The 19,157-nt window shown below is 47.1% G+C and overlaps 1 protein-coding gene across 1 annotated transcript in view; it reads left to right on the top strand.

Annotated features, from left to right (window-relative positions):
- Positions 1 to 19,157, top strand: part of C18H12orf56 (chromosome 18 C12orf56 homolog) — a 70,966-nt gene that overhangs the window by 26,909 nt on the left and 24,900 nt on the right. The window contains exons 3-5 of the mRNA XM_028869648.2: positions 4,065 to 4,137; positions 12,538 to 12,943; positions 16,126 to 16,199. Of these exons, the coding sequence (XP_028725481.1) occupies positions 4,065 to 4,137; positions 12,538 to 12,943; positions 16,126 to 16,199 (553 nt within the window). The remainder of the gene's footprint in view (positions 1 to 4,064; positions 4,138 to 12,537; positions 12,944 to 16,125; positions 16,200 to 19,157) is intronic.

Below are 19,157 nucleotides of genomic sequence, written 5' to 3'. Positions count from 1 at the left end.
TATTTTTATCATATGGCAAAGGTGTCCACTCTCCAGTCACCTTGATTATCTGAACAAAGGAAGCTCCAAGTACAGATCATCTGTAGAAAAACTACTCGGTTTAAATCATCAGACATGGTTGTTAGGCCCAGCTTCTTCCGGGGGTACAGAGAAAAAGCAGTTTTTGCCTTATGAGCATGCCTGTGTCCTTATGTGGGCCACAGTCAGCATTTGGAATTTTCTGTTTACATGCAGGGTGGTTGTTAAACGTGGCTCGTCGGGCAGTGATGGCACACATCTTTAATCCCAGTACTGGGGAGGCAGAGGCAGGTGGATCTCTGTGAGTTCGAGGCCAGCCTGGTCTACAGAGCGAGATCCAGGACAGGCACTAAAACTACACAGAGAAACCCTGTCTCAAAAAACAAACAAACAGGGCTGGAGAGATGGCTCAGAGGTTAAGAGCACTGACTGCTCTTTCAGAGGTCCTGAGTTCAATTCCCAGCATCCACATGGTGGCTCACAACCATCTATAATGAGATCCAGTACCCTCTTCTACTGGGCAGGGATACAAGCAAACAGAACATTGTATACATAATACATAAATAAATCTTTAAAAAAAAAAAACAACCAACAAACAAACCCAAAACAAAACAACAACAACAAAAAAAAACCAAACCAAACCAAAAACATGGCTCGTCAGCTTTCCTTTACTGACCCAGTTCATCTGAGATAAAGGAACTCTAAGGCAAGGCTTAGTTTGGTGCACACTTTCTGTCCACGGCCAGCTGATCCTCGTGTTTTGGGCCTTGGCATGGCGGCATGGGGTGAAAGGGACCATGGTAGAGCAAGTTCGGGCCAGTCCAGAAGGGCAGAGAAAGGTAGGAAGGGGTTCGGGTCCCGGTATCCCCTTCACGGGCACACTGTCATTTGTCTCTTCCCAGGCCCCACCTTGTGAGAATTCTAGCACCTTCCAGTAGTGATGCTGGCCGGGAGCCAGCCCTTGGGAGACAGTGCAGCCCAAACTCCGAAACTGTAGCAAGCTCCGCAGGAACAAATCCTCTGGTAACAGAGTGATGATGATGAGCCCTTCTGAAGTTCTGGAACAGACTGGACCAAGGATTACTTAGTTTCGGGTACATTCTAGCGCAGCATCAGCAGCAAGGCTTACTACAATCATGGGCATACTTTACATCGCGTTGAACTATGTCTAACTGCCACATTTGGCCATCGAACGTGAAGGCTGTTGAGTAACTGAATTTTGATTTGGGTTTAAACAGCTCCTTGTGACTAGTGGTTCCATGACATAGCTCTAGGATCACAGAGGGCATCACAGAGGCGTCAATAAAAAACAAAACAAAACAAAACAAAACAAAAAACAAAAAAAAAAACAGACTGACTCCCAAAGCAGAGTGAAATATAATTTAATGAAATGGAGCGGAATGAGGTGTGGTGGCTCATGCTGTGGTCCCAGCACCTGAGAGGTGGAGGCAGGAGGATCAGGAATTAAAGGTCACCCTTATCTGCATAGTGACTTTGAGGCAGGCCTCAGCGACCTGAAACTCAGTCTCAAAAATCAAAAGCAGGGGCCAGAGAGGTGGCTCAGCAGTTATGAGCACTGGCTGTCCTTCCAGAGGACCCAGCACCCACATGGCAGGTCACAGCTGTCTGTAACTCCATTTCTAGGGGATCTGATACCTTCACACCAATGCATATAAAATAAAAGCTAATTAAGGGGTTGGGGATTTAGCTCAGTGGTAGAGCACTTGCCTAGCAAGCACAAGGCCTTGAGTTTGGTCCTCACCTCTGGAAAAAAAAAAAGTTAATTAAATTATTTAAAAAGAAAGGAAAAAAAAAACCAAAAGCAAACAACAAAACAATACAAAAACAAAAAGAAAAGAAAAAAAAAAAAAAAAAAGAAAACTCCACATCCAGTGTGGTAGCACATGTCTGTAACCCAGCACTTGGGAGACAGAGGCAGGACAATCATTGCAAGTTCCAGGCCAGCCTGGTCTACATAGCAAGTTCCAGGCCAGCCTGGGATACACAGTGAAACAAGAACAAAAGAAATAGAAATGGAACAAAAAATTTGTATGCGTCTATATTTGTACACACACACACACACACACACACACACACACACACACGTGCATGCTCTCACACACACATGTATATGTAAGCTAAAACCTGGGACATTTCCTAAAGCTAGTGATATGGGGAAGATCTAAAATTGGAACCAGGCTATGCGGACTCTCCCAGGTTGGATGGGAAGTTTTTACATCAGTTTGACCGTCTTCACAGGAAGAGGATTTTTTTTTTCAGTATGATAAATCTCTTGCAACAGAAAGCACATTTGCTGTCCTGCGGTCTGCTCTGTGTCTGTGATAAGATGACAGAGCACTTAAGGAGAAGGACTCATTTGTCTTACAGTTCCAGGCTACGGTCCATCACTGGGAAAGCGAAGGCAGGAACTGGAAGCCAGTAGCCACACCCACAGGCAAAAGCAGAGAGAAGGTGCAAGCATGCATGCCCACGTTCAAATCAATTTTTCCGTTTCTAAGTCCAGGACCCAAACCCAGGGCATGATGCCACCCACAGTGGGAGTGTCTTCCCACATCTGTTAACATATCGAGACAACTTCCCGCAGACATTCTCACAGGCCAACCTGAGACTTCTTTTCCAGGTGATTCTGGGTCCAGCTGACAGTCAAAACTAGTCATCGCAGAGTCTCTTCTAAAAAGTGTCGTGTGTGTGTGTGTGTGTGTGTGTGTGTGTGTGTGTGTGTGTTGGAACTTCTTTGTACAAGTCTCTGTGTGTGGTATATGTACATGTTTCTGTGGGTGTATGCATGCGTGTACATACATGTTGAGACCAGAGATCTATATCCAATGTTATGGAATATTATTTTAACTAGCAAAGGTGTGTTACATTTGTTTATGCTGCAGAATATGACTTTACCTGTGTAAAGGTGTGTTACTTTTGCTTAGGCTGCATTTGTTTAAGGATGTGTGTTTAATGATGTACAGATGTGTGGCATCTGTTTTACCTTGCCTGCCTAAGGCACCTGATTGGTCTAATAAAGAGCTGACCGGCCAGTAGCGAGGCAGGAGAAAGGATAGGCAGGGCTGGTGGGCAGAGAAATTAAATAGGAGAAGACCTCTAGGCTCGAGAAGAAAAGAGGGATGAGAAAAGAAGAAGAATGAGAGGAAGAGAGAATGGCAGAGACGCCTGGGACAAGATGCCAGGCAGACACCATCCAGCCAGACACTGAGACGCAGTGAGAAAGTAAGATAGACAGAAGGAAGGAAGGTACTAAGCCCCTAGGCAAAATGCAAAAGAGAAACAGGTTAATTTAAATTAAAAGAGAAATATGCCCAGGCTAGGCTGAGCATTCAAAACTCATAAAAAGTCTGTGTGTCATGATTTGGGAGCAGGTTGGTACCCTAAAAGAAAAATCTTGGTATGTATTAGGTGTCTTCCTTGGTTTCTCTCCACCTTATTTTTTGAGACAGTGCCTCTCACTGGACCTGGAGTTCACCGATTCAGCTTAGCTGGCTAGCCGATGAGTTCCAGGGATCCTCCCCACAACCCCCCTCCCAGTGCTGGGGTCACAGACACACGCCACACCCCAAACTTTTACATGGGTGCTGGGGATTCGATCTCAGGGTCTTGTGTGGCAGGCCCTTTGCTGACTGAGCTGTCTCCCAGCCCCCTGAAGAACATTTTCAGCTGGGTGGGACTACGAACATCCCATCCAAAATCCACTGGGCTAGCTGACTGAAGACTCGGCGTCTAAGCCATTTGTCCTGCAGAAGATTTGACTGTTGATCTTGCCTTTACCTACAGACTTGGGTCCCTGGTGTCTAGATCAGGCATTCCACCAACCACAGAAGCAGACCGACTTCTACTTCACTTCCGGGTAGAGAGTGCAGTCTCCTGTCCCCATTACAAATGAAGACTTCAAGCCAACAGGCAGTGTCAGCGGCACTGGGGGTTTTGTGTCAACCTTGAATGACATTGGGTCCTCACGAACTCAAATTGTTGAATTAATGACCACATTTTTTTTTGTTTGTTTGTTTGTTTTTAAGTCAAGCAAGATAATAATGGACCTACCTTTTGGAGAAGAAAAGACCCCAGGAGTCAGAACCAATCCTCTCTTAGGTGAGATTATTTTAAGTTGCTGATCAAAACTGACATTGCAGTATGCTTTAAAAAAATACATACACACACACACACACACACACACACACACATATGTGTGTGTGTGTGTGCATGTGTGTGAATGCATGCAACTGCATGCATGAGAGAGTGTGTGTGCATGAGTGTGTGCATGCGTGAGAGTGCATGCCAGTGTGTGCGAGTGTGTGCATGCTAGTGTGTGCACAAGAATACACCACAGTGTGCACGTGGGAGTCCAGAGGGTACCTTGCAAGAGTAGGCTCTCTCCTACATTTCTTTTTTCTTTTCTTTTTTTTTGGTTTTTCGAGACAGGGTTTCTCTGTAGTTTTGGTGCCTGTTCTGGATCTCGCTCTGTAGACCAGGCTGGCCTCGAACTCACAGAGATCCACCTGCTTCTGCCTCCCAAGTGCTGGGATTAAAGGTGTGCGCCACCACCCGGCTCTCCCACATTTCTTCGTTGCTAGTTGGTTAAATTTAGGTCCTCTGCCTTGGTGGTTGTTACCTTCACCTGGTGAGCCATCTCACTGGCCCTCAATTAAAAAAAAATACATTTTTCTCCTACTTGCTTTAGGTGCATTCTGTGTATCTCGTATATACAGCAATGAAGAAAAGTATCTTGAGAAGACTTTCCCAAATCAAAATCTAGTTAGTTAAAATAACACAATATGATATTTTTCATTATCATGGAATATATAGACATCACAATGTCACTTTAATAGATTAAAGTTGAATTAAAAATAAGTATTGACCTTGAACTCTGTGTAGAGCAAAATGTTAGGACTTGTAATATTTCTTGTGGTTTTGCTTTTTCTTTTTGAGACAGGGTCTCATACATCCAAGGCTGGCCTCTAACTTGCTATGGAACTAGGGATGGCCTTGAACTCCTGAATGCCTGATTGACCTCACTAGCGTGTGGATTACAGGCCCCAGCTACCACACCTTTTTAAAAAATGCCGTGGTGATGGGAATCAAACCCTGAACTTTGTGCATCTGAGGCAAGCACTCTTCCAAATGGGCTCCATCCTGAGCCCCGAGCCCTATAATGGATCCAAAGGCAAGTGAGGCATGGTTCTTGCCCTTGAGAAGTCTAACCAGGTTTCATCACGTCTGCCTGGAAGTTATGTAGTGGGAAATATGGGATGTGCTCCAGATGAGGTGATGCAACTTGTCTAAGAGATTTAAAGAGGGGGAAATTACACTGAGCTGTGGGGAGAGGTCAGGATTCCAGGTGACAGTTGGGAATGGGATAGTTCCCCAGGAGATGGGCCGTCAAGGAGAGTGGATGTGAGGTCCGGGGCAGATAAAACATGGAATGTGAATTAGGCTCTGGTGACTCATCTGGATTGTCAACTTGACCCATCAGGGAAGAGACCTCAAGTCAAGAACTTCCTCCATCAGATGGGCCTGTGGGCATGTCTGTGGGGGCAATTTCTTGGTTGCTAGTTGGCGCAGGAAGGCCACTCCACTGTGGGTGGTGCCGTCCCCAGGCAGGTGGTGGGCAGGCCTGGGCTGTGTAGGAAAGCTAGCTGAATGAGCTGGATGAGGTTGTTCAGTGAGCAACATTCCTCCATGGTTTCTGTTTCAGGCTCCTGCCCACAATTCCCAGGGAAGGGCTTGTTCCCTTCAAATGTAAACCAAATAAGCCCTTTCCTCCCCAAATAAGCCCCTTAGTCACTTGTGGTCATAGTCTAGGGTGAGTTAGTAAGTTCTGATAGGATGTATTAGCCAAATAATGACCCTCTCTGATCATTGGACCCTGGTGTTTTGTCTCAGTAATGAGTCATTGACCAAACAGGGGATGGACCTTGGTGGCTAGCTCTGGGGATGTAATCTAATGAAAAAAAAAGGAATTTATTGAAATAACAGGGGTGACTCGCACAATTCAACACTCACACAAAAGGTAGGCAGCTAGAGAGCCCGGGATAGCGTTCTCTCATCTGTCGATCTAGTCAAACATGTCCTAGTTATTGGCTTTTCGTGTTCACTCTTGGGTGAGCAATGCCGAGCAAAATCAGCCAGGCTTAGAACTGAACCCTAGTGATCCAGGAAAGGAGAGAAGAAAACCAGGGGGTTGGTACGGGCGGCTCTGGGTGTGTGGGGCACAGTTCTCTGCTCTGATGTTCCCCGATGAGCCTCATTTTTGTCTCGTTAGATCCTGTATCCTTCATAGGGCAGCGAAGTTTGAAATGCACAGTTTCCAGCTCCCACTCATGGACGTGGGCCTATTCATACCATTTTGCATTAAAATTTGCAAATCCCGGGGCTGGAGAGATGGCTCAGAGGTTAAGAACACTTGCTGTTCTTCCAGAGGTCCTGAGTTCAATTCCCAGCACCCACATGGTGGCTGAAAACCATCTGTAATGAGATCTGATGCCCTCTTCTGGGCTGCAGTCATACATGCAGGCAGAACACTGTATACACAATAAATAAATAAATCTTTAAAAAAAAAAATTTGCAAATCCCAGGGAGGGTTTGTGACTATCCCCACTGGGGTAGCTGGCTGAGATCTACCCAGCATAGTCCGGGGACCAGAGACTCTGAAAACACGACAGCTTGCGTGTGCCCCACGTGGAATCGGGCAGTCTCTAAATAAAGGGCGTGGGGACAAAGTTGCCTGTTTTCTGAGCGTGTTCTAGTCGTGTCCTCTCCGTAATTAAACATCAGGATCAGAAACAAAAGGCAGGCTGGATGAAAACACTAATTAGAGGGACGAAGGATGCGCACAGGTACAGAGCCAGCTCTGCAGCACCTCTTAGATGTAGGCTGACGCCTAATTATGAGAAGCTGCCGGTCAGAAGGACGCTGCTATCTTGGGACGTCAGATTTACATAAGAGCGATCACTTTCAGGATAGTAATAAACAACAGGCCTTCAAGCCCCCAGGGGATGGAAAACAGACGAGATTGGTGTGTGGGTGTCTCTTTCCTTAGGATAACGTCATTTGTGGATAGTTCCACGCATTTGTAGATCTTACAAAAAAAAATGCAGGGAGGTATTTTATTTTTAAAAAATTCACTTGTGTATGAGTGAGCCTTTTTTTTGTGGGGGTGTGTCCTTGCATGGGTGGAGGCCAGACGAGGATGTCAGATGTCCTCCTTTGAAACGGGGTCTCTCACTTCACCTGGTGCTAGGTTGGTGGCCAGCAAGCCTCAGGGATCCTCCCTGTCTCTTTCCCCACCTCCTGAGGTTCTGGGGATCCTCCTGTCTCTGTCCCACACCTCCTGAGGTTCTGGGGACCCTCCTGTCTCTATCCCCACCTCCTGATGTTCTGGGGATCCTCCTGTCTCTGTCTCCCAGCTCCTGGGGTTCTGGGGATCCTCTTGTCTCTGTCCCCACCTCCTGGGGTTCTGGGGATCCTCCTGTCTCTGTCTACCTCCTGGGGTTCTGGAGACCCTCCTATCTCTGTCCCACACCTCCTGGGGTTCTGGGGATCCTGGGGTTCTGGGCATCCTCCTGTCTCTGTGTCCCAGCTCCTGAGGTTCTGGGGGTCCTCCTGTCTCTGTCCCACACCTCCTGAAGTTCTGGGGGTCCTCCTGTCTCTGTCTACCTCCTGGGGTTCTGGGGATCCTCCTGTCTCTGTCCCACACCTCCTGGGGTTCTGGGGACCCTCCTGTCTCTATCTCCCAGCTCCTGGGGTTCTGGGGACCCTCCTGTCTCTATCTCCCAGCTCCTGAGGTTCTGGGGACCCTCCTGTCTCTGTCCCCACCTCCTGATGTTCTGGGGACCCTCCTGTCTCTATCTCCCAGCTCCTGGGGTTCTGGGGACCCTCCTGTCTCTATCTCCCAGCTCCTGGGGTTCTGGGGAACCTCCTGTCTCCCCCAGCTCCTGGGGTTCTGGGGACCCTCCTGTCTCTGTCCCCCAGCTCCTGGGGTTCTGGGAGTTTTAACTCAAGTCTCCACATTTATGCAGCAAGCATTCTCCTATCTTCTGAGCCGTCTCCTTGGCCTTTTTGTTTTTGTTTTTTTAAGGGAAAGTATCTTCTGGCCTGGTTAAGAGTTTTGTAAACCTGGGAGTCAGGGACGAAAACCAAGCTCTCCCATTGTTTGTTAACAGAAGCCTGGATTGTTTAGTAGGACGGGTTAGAGCATCTACCTTCCTGGCCGATGTTTCTAGAGATGCCACTTGAACAAGTCTGTAAGCTGAAGGCATGTGAATGACATCATGTGGTCCACACATTTAAAGGCAGACTCTCCACATTGGGAACATATGACGTGTGACACATGATTTCATGTGATACATGATTTCACATGATTTCATGTAGTAGCAGCAATATACTGTGGGTTTCTTTCTTTCTTTCTTTCTTTCTTTCTTTCTTTCTTTCTTTCTTTCTTTCTTTCTTTCTTTCTTTCTTTTGTTTTGTTTTTCGAGATAAAGTTTCTCTGTGTAGCTTTGGAGCCTTTCCTGGAACTCACTCTGTAGCCCAGGCTGGCCTGGAACTCACAGAGATCCGCCGCCTCCGCCACCACCACCACCTGGCTGACTGTGGGTTTCCTACACAGAGGCTTTGGATATGTACTTCCGACTTCAGTGACCATGTTTCTCACATAGATGGGGCATCTTGCTGTTGCAGTTCCACAGACAGAGGAACTTGAACATCCAGGGCACAAATCCCATGCATGCAGAGACGCTCTGCCTTCTTTCTACTGTATCCGTATTTGCTTCCTTCCCAAGACTCCACTGCAAGCGCATCCTCCCTGAACTGAACAAACATTGCAAAGCAAGACAGAAGGGAATCATGTTGTTAGGGCAGAACTCGCTGGAGAAACGGCTCAATAGGTAAGGAGGCTTGCTGCCCTTGCAGAAAACAGCGTCGGTGTTGGGTGGCTCACAACTGCCTGTGACTCCAGCTCCTGTGGTTCCGGTACCACCTTAGGGCCTCTGGGGGTACCCACACGTGTATGCACATCCACACACGTAAGTAAAAATGGAATCAATCTTTTTTTTTTTTTTTTTTTTTTTTTTTTTTTTTTTGGTTTTTCGAGACAGGGTTTCTCTGTGTAGCTTTGCGCCTTTCCTGGAACTCGCTTTGGAGACCAGGCTGGCCTCGAACTCACAGAGATCCACCTGGCTCTGCCTCCCGAGTGCTGGGATTAAAGGCGTGTGCCACCACCGCCCGGCTGGAATCAATCTTTTAAAATAGGAATGACTACAGTAGAAAAGATTCGAACCCTCTCCCTTTCTTCTTGACGATCGTCGTAAGGTCCTTTTCTTTATTCTGAGCGTTCCCAGTGATGGCAAGCATTTCGGAGACGGCTTTTTCTTTTTTCTTTCCCATATACTGGATTTCCATAGTGTTGTGGCGGCACGTTATTAATCCAGGAGACAAGGACTCAGTCATCGCTGGAATCTGGTCACTATGTGGATGCCAAGCACTCAGCAGTGTGTTTGCTCATTTCATTGTGTGTTCCCAGCAGCGGCTTGACCCTCACCCTGAAACTCAATGCCTCATACACACCCTCAGTATTTACTGTGCTGCAGCGTTACCCAAGAGAAACTTCTTTGTGACTATTTCATAACCACCATATAGATGTTGTTATTGAGTTAAAATGGCTGCTGCCTAAATTTTAAACAAGTAACTGTAGCCACAGACTTTAAGGTTCGGAGAGGGAGTTGGAGATTGGAACTTAGAATGGTCAATAGCACTATACAGATAAGAATGGATGCCGTTTGTTTAAAATGACCCTAAGACACGGGCTGGAGAGAGGGTTCAGCAGTTGAGAGCCCTGGCTGCCCTTGCAGAAGACGCAGATTTCATTCCCAGCATCCACATGGCAGCTCGGAACTGTCTGGATCTCCAGTGCCCCCTTCTGGCCTACACTAGGCACACATGTGATGCACAGATAGCTATGTAGGCAGAACACCTATGTACATATATATTAAAATAAAATAGTAACGGCTGGAGAGATAGTTCAGTGGTTAGGAGCACTGGCTGCTCTTCCAGAGGTCCTGAGTTCAATCCCAGCACCCACATGGTGGCTCACAACCATCTGTAATGAGATCTGGCGCCCTCTTCTGGCATGCAGGCAGAACACTGTATACATAATAAATAAATAAATCTTTTTTAAAAATGCTAAAAAACAAAACAAAACAAAACAAAAAAACCCAAACCTAATCTAAGTATGAATTTTAAAAAAAGTGCCTTTCCAGTTTGGTGGAGGTTCTCATCTAATGAGAGAGAAAGGCACCCTGGCTATAAAAAAGTCAACCATGGGCTGAAGACATAAAGGGTACTGTTAAGAGCTGGCACTTAAGATTCCAGCGTTCCAAACACTTTGTAGGTATTTCCCTATCTATTCCTTACAGAAACCCTTGTGATTGGTGCCACCATTGTTCTTATTTTTAAATTAGGGGTTCAGGGCCAACTAAAGGTTCAATTGCCAAAATTACCACCTTAATATTTTTATTTGTGTGTGTGTGTGTTGTTGTTGTGTGTATACCCATGTATGTGCAGTGCCTGTGGACACCAGAAAAGCGCGTAGGGTCATTAAGCTGGAATTCCAGGTGGTTGTAAGCCGTCGGGTCAGTGTGAATGCTCGGAACAGGTCTCTGGTCTCCTGCAAGAGCAACAGGTAGCTCTTAACAACCCGCTGAGCCGTCTCCCCAGCAACCCCCCCCCCCAATTTTAAAGATATAGTTGGCTGCTTTTATTTGAGATTCTAGAACCAACCACCACCTCATTCTATGAAGTAAAATTATTCTGATGAATGAGCAGAGAAAGGTGAGTTTTAAGGCAGAAAAAGACCAAAGAAAGCAGACACAGAAAACAAAGTCTGCCCGGGTCTTCACAGTGTCTGAGGAGGGAGAAAGCAGAAGGCTGTCCTCCAATGCTGAGTGAGGTTGAGTTTGGTTTCAAGGCACTTAGCACAAGTGACTCCATTCCGGCCTCTGCTGGAGCCTCACACAGGAGGGTAGATCCACACAGCACCTGCTCTTCATGTAACAGTGTGTGGGAGGGCCAGGACCCCTTTGGGTCTCACAGGATGACTTTCCATCCTGTCTCTCTCTCTCTCTCTCTCTGTCTCTCAGCTTTTCTAGCTTACTTGCTCTGTGGCGGAGTACAGAAAATGGGATGGGGTCAAGAATGGAGACCGTAATGGTGGGACACTGATTCTGAGGAAAGGGGCTGATAGTATCAGAAGACTGAGAGTTAAAGCATTAAAAGTGAAAACCCTCTCTATATATCTTTATTTGCATTTTTCCTCTATAGGATCCATTAACAGTTACAATGAAAGAACAATCAGGTTGAACTCAAGTGAAAATGCCCTTTCAGTACAAGTATTAGAGTCTCCAAGAAGGCCCAAAGTGTCCATCATAAAAAATGCCATTGCAGGGCATGGTAGTGCAGAGGCAGGTGGATCCCAGTGAGTTCAAGGCCAGCCTGGTCTACCTAGCAAGCTCCAGGCTAACCAGTGCTACATAGTGAGACCCTGTCTCAAAAACCAAAATAACAACAAAAACTGAAATCCAATAAAGTGCTTCTTTGTATGTGTCGTGGTTTGAAAGATAATGACCCCCAAAGAGAGTGGCACTATCAGGAGGTGTGGCCTTCTTAGAAGAAGTGTGTCACTGTAGAGACGGGCTTTGAGGTCTCATATGCTCAAGATACTGTCCAGAGTCTCAGACCACTTCCTGCTGCCTGTGAGTCAAGATGTAAGAACTCTCAGCTCCTTCTCCAGCACCATGACTGCCTGCATGCTGCCATGCTTCCCGCCATGATGAAAACGGACTGAACCTCTGAAATTGTCAGTCACCCCAATTAAGTGTTTTCCTTTATAAGAGTTGCCATGGCCATGGTGTCTCTTCATGGCAATTGGAACCCCAACTAAGACGGTATGACGTCGGTAGGGTTTTTATTTCTGAAAGCAAAAGAGCGCCCTAAGAAACAGCCACGCTGTATTTCCATTCGTCGGTAGCAATAGTAAGTGCATTAGTTATTTATTATCACTTGTGGTTTTAGACCTTTCGGCCCACCATGGAGGGAAAGGCTCGGCAAAGTGGCTCAGTCTTTGGCATTGTGTTTTGGTGGCTGCTCACATTGTGGTAGACAAGGGAACAGAGAAGCAGGCCAGAACCAAGGCCAGGTATGGCTTCCAAAGGCCTACCTCTGGGACCTACTTCTAACATCCAGGCCCCATGGCCAACAGGCTCTACAGCCTTCAAAATGATGTCATAGCCGGGGAGTGAGCACTCATTGGGACACTTCAGATTCAATCCATCCCAGCAAGTGAGGTCTGGTCACTCCCTGCTCGTGACGAGCATTGCATTTACATGAAGTTAGGAGTTGCTTTCGGAGTCACGGGCTGCCGAACCTGGCGGCTGGATTCTCTTGCTTCCTCACTGTTAAACTCCAAGTCTCACATTTAATATTCGTTTCTGCCCACAGGTCCCCCCAGGCGAACAGCATGCCATTCAAGGACTCAGCACCCTGTCCTTCAGACCTCAAGCAGCTGTTCCTTCCTGGCCAAGGAGCCTCTCGGCCTTTACCTACTCTCTCCAGGACTTCTCAGTCCACAGCAGCCACTGGCCAGGCTGCCTGCTCACCACCACCGCCTTTTGCTTCAAACACCGGACAGCAGGAGCCTCCAGATTACAAAGACACCCCAAGAGAAATTCCTCTCAGGTTTGATGGGAACAGAAATGAGTGTCGCTTAAGAAATTCTCTCCCAGCTTCTCCTTCGCGCAACAGCTCCAGCGTAGAGAAGGAGGAATCGGAACTCCACCTGTATGTTATTTCTGAAACCTCATCAATATTTCTGCACTTAAAGAGTTCATGGAACAACTACATTATAGTAAGTATCCTTACAAGGTAGCGTTTTGTTTTTTTTTTTTGAGACAGGGTTTCTCTGTGTAGCCCTGGCTCTGTCCTGGAACTTACTTGTAGACCAGGCTGGCCTCGAACTCACAAAGATCCACCTGGCTCTACCTCCTGAGTTCTGGGATTAAAGGTGTGAGCCGCCGCCACCACCACCACCACCACCACCCGGCCACAAGGTAGCCTTGACCTCAGTGTGTTTGGTTTTCGGAGGGAGGGTGGCGGGGACAGACGTGTGTGTGTGTGTGTGTGTGTGTGTGTGTGTGTGTGTGTGTGTGTGTCAAACATGCTTCCTGTTTGAGGATTTAGCCTTGGAATTTAATGGTTGTTGTGAAAGATAGGAATGCACCAGAGAAGTAAGGGAGCTTTTTCTTCAGGTGTTTGCAACAAGGAGAAATGCTTATTGATGAACACTGTCTTGGGGGCTGGAGAGTTGGCTCGGCAGTTTGGAGCACTGCTGTTCTTGCTGAGGGCCTGGGTTCAATTCCCAGCACCCACATGGCAGTTCACAAGCATCCGTAGCTCCAGTTCCAGGGGACCTGATGCCCTCTTCTGGCCTCCTTGGGAACCAGCATGCATGTGGTATACATACATACATACAGACAGACAGACATGCATACATATATATATATGCAGGCAAAACAGACATACATATAAAAGAAAGAGACAGAGTGAGAGAGCGAAAGCAGAGAGAGAGGGGGAGGGAGGGAGAGAATAATAGTGTCTCAGGGGAAAGAGAAAGAATCTGGTTTTGGGGTTTTTGACAGTCATGACGGAGTCTTTCCAGGGGGTTTTGCAGTTAGCTGGGTGACACAGAACTCAGATAAAATTCAACCCTGACGACTGTATTTCTTTCTTTCTTTTTTAAGATTTATTTATTTATTATGTATACAGCGTTCTGTCTGCACACATCCCTGCAGGCCAGAAGAGGGCACCAGATCTCATTACAGATGGCTGTGAGCCACCATGTGGGTGCTGGGAGTTGAACTCAAGACCTCTGGAAGAGTAGCCGGTACCCTTAACCGCTGAGCCATCTCTCCAGCCCCCTGTATTTCTGGTTTTTAAACCTTATTATCATCATCATCATCATCATCATCATCATCATCATCATCATCGTGCGCATGTGTGTGTGTGATGTGGGAGGGGCACACGCGTGGAGGACAGCTTCCTGGAGTTGCTTCTCTCCTCCGTCTTGACGTAGGCTCTGGAGACTGGACTCAGGCTGGCGGAACAAGTGTCTCCACCCGCTGGCCCATCTCCAAGGCCTGTTCTTGTGTTTCCTTATTGCACTAGTCTAGCAGCAACCGGGAGGTCTGTCCTTATCTGGATATTGTCTGAGTCTCTGGTCTCCTTCCCTCCCTCCCTCCCTCCCTCCCTCCCTCCCTCCCTCCCTCCCTCCTTCCCTCCCTCCCTTCCTCCCTCCCTCTCTGCCTCCCTCCCTTCCTCCCTTTCTTCCTCCCTCCCTTTCTTCCTTCCTTCCTCCCTCTCTCCCTTCCTCCTTTTCTCCCTCTCTTCCTTCCTCCCTTCCTTCCTTCCTCCATCCCTCTCTGCCTCCCTCCCTTTTTTTTTCTTTCTTCTTCTTCTTGTGCTTATTCCATAAAGACAGACCAGCCTTGAATTTGCAGTAATACTTGTGCCTTGACCTTCCCAGTCCCGGGATGCTAGTCAGGAGCCGCCACACCAGCTAAACCGGGACTGCGGAAGCAGGGACGAGTTTAGGTGCTTTATTCGGCATTACAGAGGACTTCGAGTGAGGAACTTTTAGCCAGAACTCTCCCTATTGGCGATAAAGCAGTGGCGGGCGGGCCCTGGACTGCTGAGCCCCCTCCCGATCTCCGTTATGGAGACTTCACTACACTAGCATCAGTTGAAAAAGCACCTTACTAGCTGGGGTGCTGATGCACACGCTCGGTCCCAGCACTCAGGAGGCAGACCTCTGTGAACTCAGGGTCAGTCAGGTCAACAGCAACAACAAAAACTTACGAAAAATATATTTGGGGGCTGGAGAGATGGCTCAGTGGATAAGAGCACTGGCTGCTCTTCCAGAGGTCCTGAGTTCAATCCCCAGCAACCACAGTGGCCCACAAACATCTCTCATGGGATCTGAATCATATACATAAAATACATAAATAAGTCTTTAAAAAATATGTATTTTGAGTTATCTTAGGTGATTACTAATTTTTATTAATATTCTTCCAATATAATTTTAATAAATATGAAACATTATCTTGTACAGAAGGAACTAGTAAGGAGGAGTTTTATCAGTGGCTTAAAATGAAATATAAACCAGGTGGCAGCGGCAGCGGCAGCGGCGGCGTGCACGCCTTTAATCCCAGCACTTGGGAGGCAGAGGCAGGCGGATCTCTATGGAGCCAGGACAGGCTCCAAAGCTACACAGAGAAACCCTGTCTCAGAAAAACCGGGGGAAAAAAAAAAGAATACTCATGTTTGCAGACCTAAAACTTATAGCTGAACTTGATAAATCATTTTTAAAATATAGAATTTGGCCAGGCATGGTAGCATGTGCCTTTAATCCCAGGGTTTGGGAGACCGAGGCTGGTGGGTCTTTGAGAGGTTTGACTTCAGCCTGGTCTACAGAGTGAGTTCCAACCCAGAGCTACAAACTGAGACCTTGTCTCAAAACAACAACATTAACAACAAAAAAACAGAATTTATGCTGGGCGGTGGTGGAGCATACCTTTGATCCCAGCACTCAGGAGGCAGACCCAGGCAGATCTCTGTGAGTTCGAGGCCAGCCTGATCTACAGAGCGAGCTCCAGGACAGGCACCAAAGCTACACAGAGAAACCCTGTCTCGAAAAACAAAACAAACAAACAAAAACAAACCAGAATTTGCATGTCATCCTCGAGCAAAGGCCATGCCAATCTGGGCATTGTTCCAATTTTAGGACATGTGCAGCAGAATCGAACATGAACATAAATCATTTTAGAGTGAAGAACTGTTATATTTAAAACTTTTAAAAAGCCCAAATCATGAAAAAATTCCTTGTGATGTTATCAGCTATCAGAATGAGTTCTCTAGGTAAAGCATATGGATACCATAGCAGGACTAAGGAGTGCATGTATGACATTGGTCAGAACTTGAGACCATTTTTAGTAGCCAGACATCCTCACAGTCCCTACTCTTTTCCTCCTTCAGAGAGCTACTCTCTCACAAGACCCTCTGTGCTCCAGTGAACACGGTCACGTCATCGGGAATCCAAAGCCCTACAGGTAGGGTGCGATGTGGGAGAGACTCATCGGAGAGTTTTCTCTGCTCTTCACTTCTAGCTCTATGCTGTGTGTGTGCATGCGCATGCGCATGAATGTGCGTTTGGTGCGTGCATGCGTGCGTGCGTGCGTGCGTGCGTGCGTGCGTGCGTGTGTGTGTGTGTGTGTGTGTGTGTGTGTGTATGTGTGTGTGTGTGTGACTGCCATGTTTATACCCCTACCTCAACATCTGCCATAAGTTTTAGGTCTGCAAACCCAAATATTCACTGAGCCAACTTGAGTACCAGAGGACGTAAGGACCAGGGTGTCTGAAACACAGAGAATAGATAGATGTGTGGTGGTCCATCATAGACGGTGCCTCCCTCTGCTCCCTCCTCACAGAAATAAAACACAGTGAACTTGAGGAGGACCTTGGGCACCGGTCCTTCTCTATAAAAACAGCCAACTAATGGCAAGAATTGCGCCTTTCCCATAACCACTTCTGGGTTACCAAGGAGCCCTGGCTGGTGCCGGCAAATTCTCTTTTACCACACTTCAGCTAATGAATGCAGATTTAATAGAACTAGACAATTAACCATTGTTTGCGACCTTTGATGAGATAATAGATCTATACTGCAATCCTCAGCGGATAAAACCAGAGGAAGGTGTTGGGTCCTTTGAAGCTACAGACAGTTGTGAACCACCATGTGGGTGCTGAGTATTAACCCTTTGTCTTCTGGAAGAGCAACCAGTGCTCTTAGCGACTGAGCCATCTCTCCAGGCCCTTTATTTGAATGATAGTTGAGGCCGATGCTATAATAAAATGTACTCTTAAGTTTGTGAAAACTACATTCTGTTGTTTCTGGAGTTCTCAAGAGAGTATAAAGATTTTATAGTCTTTTCAATTGAAATGCAGGAATCAGAAGTGGATAAATGAATAGAGAAACAGGACCTCAGACTTATTCCAGTTGTTTTTTTTTAGAGATAACCATGCAGTGGGTGCTGCTATCATCCCCATTGTACAGACTTGACAACTGAGGTCCAAAGAGGCGAGGCGACTTTCCTGTAGTTATTATCTAGTTTAATAATAGAGCCGATCTAGGATGTGGCCTTGGCCCTCAGGCTCATAATCCTTGTTTTTCTGCCTGAAGGATTGCTGACATTATTATGCTAATCTTTTTCCCACTGGGAAAGAACTCATCTCTTCCTCCAGAAGTTGGGTTTAAGTTGGGAACGCTCATTGGCTGCCTTGAGGAGAGCATCAGATGCTTTTTGAATAACGAGGAGGTAGTGGGGTGGGGTGGGGTGGGGTGGGGTGGGGTGGGGCGGGGCGGGAACCAATGTTGCTTATAGAAGTGGTGGGGTAAATGAATGTATCCAGGTCTCTGGAGGAGATGATAAAATTGTTTTCACCTGAAGTCAAGAATGTCAAGAGTTCGCTAATCTATGGAGAACACCAACTGTCCTTCCTGCTGTTATTTTTCCACACTAATATTCGAGATAATTACCTATGGGAGCCTGGGCAGGGTGTTTTCCCCCTCTTACTTCTGTATTCTAAAGCCACAAAGGGTCCCAGCTCAGTCTGCACGGGGCGGCAGAAGCTGCTTCCGTGAGGAACGGGTCTCTGAAAAGCCCCCAGCCTGGAGGTTAACTTGAGCACCCCTCCTACAGCAAATTGTGATGTCTGAGCATGGCGTGACGTGAGGGCCATTTTTAAAACAGATTCATTTGTTTAGTGTGTGTGTGTGTGTGTGTGTGTGTGTGTGTGTGTGTGTGTGTGTGTGTGTGCATTCCTGTGTCATGGCATTTATGTGGAGGACAGAGTCGACTTTCTTTTTTGTTGTTACTTCTTGTTTGTTTGTTGAGACAGGGTTTCTCTGTGTAGCTCAGGATGTCCTGGAACTCACTCTGTAGACCAGGCTGGCCTCAAACTCACAAAGATCCACCTGCCTCTGCCTCCCAAGTGCTGGGATTAAAGGTGTGCGCCACCACTGTCCGGCTTAGAAGACAATTTTTGGGAGTCATTTCTCTCCTTCATTATGTGAGGCCTCCAGATTGAACACAGGTGTGCTTCACCACAAGTGCCTTAGCCTGCGGAGTCCCCCTCCCTGTCCCCTCCGATGAGAACAATTTTTGTTCAAGTTCCCAAAATTTAGCTGAGGGGCGCAAATAATCCAATAGGTAAAATGAGATTAACATAGTACTAAAGTATGGGGGGGACTGCAATGTGGGGGGTCTGGAGAGAGGGATTAGCAGTTAAGAGTGTATACAGCTCTTGCAGAGGACCTCAGTTCAGTTCTGAGAACTCCCCTGGGGCCGCTCACAATGGCCTGTCCCCTCCTCCAGGGGATCTGATGCCTCTGACCTCCAAGGGCATCTTTACTCATGTTCACACACATGCCTGAGCTCACACACACCTGCACACACAGATACATAATTAAAAAAAATAACAAAGATAAATGAAACTTCCATGGAAGAGACGCTGCACTGGCCTGGGGCATTCTAGAAAGTTCTAAGATAGGGCTGTCCAGGCTTCTGATGCTTCAACATGATGTCGTCTGCAAAGTCCATTCCTGTAGCTGTTTAATCAAGTTGCAAAACTGAAATTTTAAGCTGGACCTCAGTCACGACTGTCTTCTCTAAGGAGAACTCAGTATCTGTTTCCTGAAGACTGGAGAACCTGTGGGTCAAGGACCAGAGATGATTTCTGGTGGTGCCCACACAGAGTAAGGGAACTTTGAGCTCCATGGAGAAGAGCAGTTCTTACTGGAAAGTGTGCTCTCATCAGGAAACACCTCTTTCTTTTTTGGTTTTTCTGAGACAGGGTTTCTCTGTGTAGTTTTGGTGTCTGTCCTGGATCTCGGGATTAAAGGCGTGCGCCCCCACCGCCCGGCCAGGAAACACCTCTTAGCTTGATGCTCTGCCCTTTCTGCCCAGCAGTCGGGCCTGTCTAAAACACAGACCATCTGCATGCTACATTTA

The sequence above is a fragment of the Peromyscus leucopus genome, chromosome 18 (assembly GCF_004664715.2).
Source record: "Peromyscus leucopus breed LL Stock chromosome 18, UCI_PerLeu_2.1, whole genome shotgun sequence".
Classification (NCBI taxonomy): Eukaryota; Metazoa; Chordata; class Mammalia; order Rodentia; family Cricetidae; genus Peromyscus; species Peromyscus leucopus.
The sequence above is the reverse complement of the archived record's forward strand: the minus strand, read 5'-3'. Positions and strand labels throughout refer to the sequence as shown.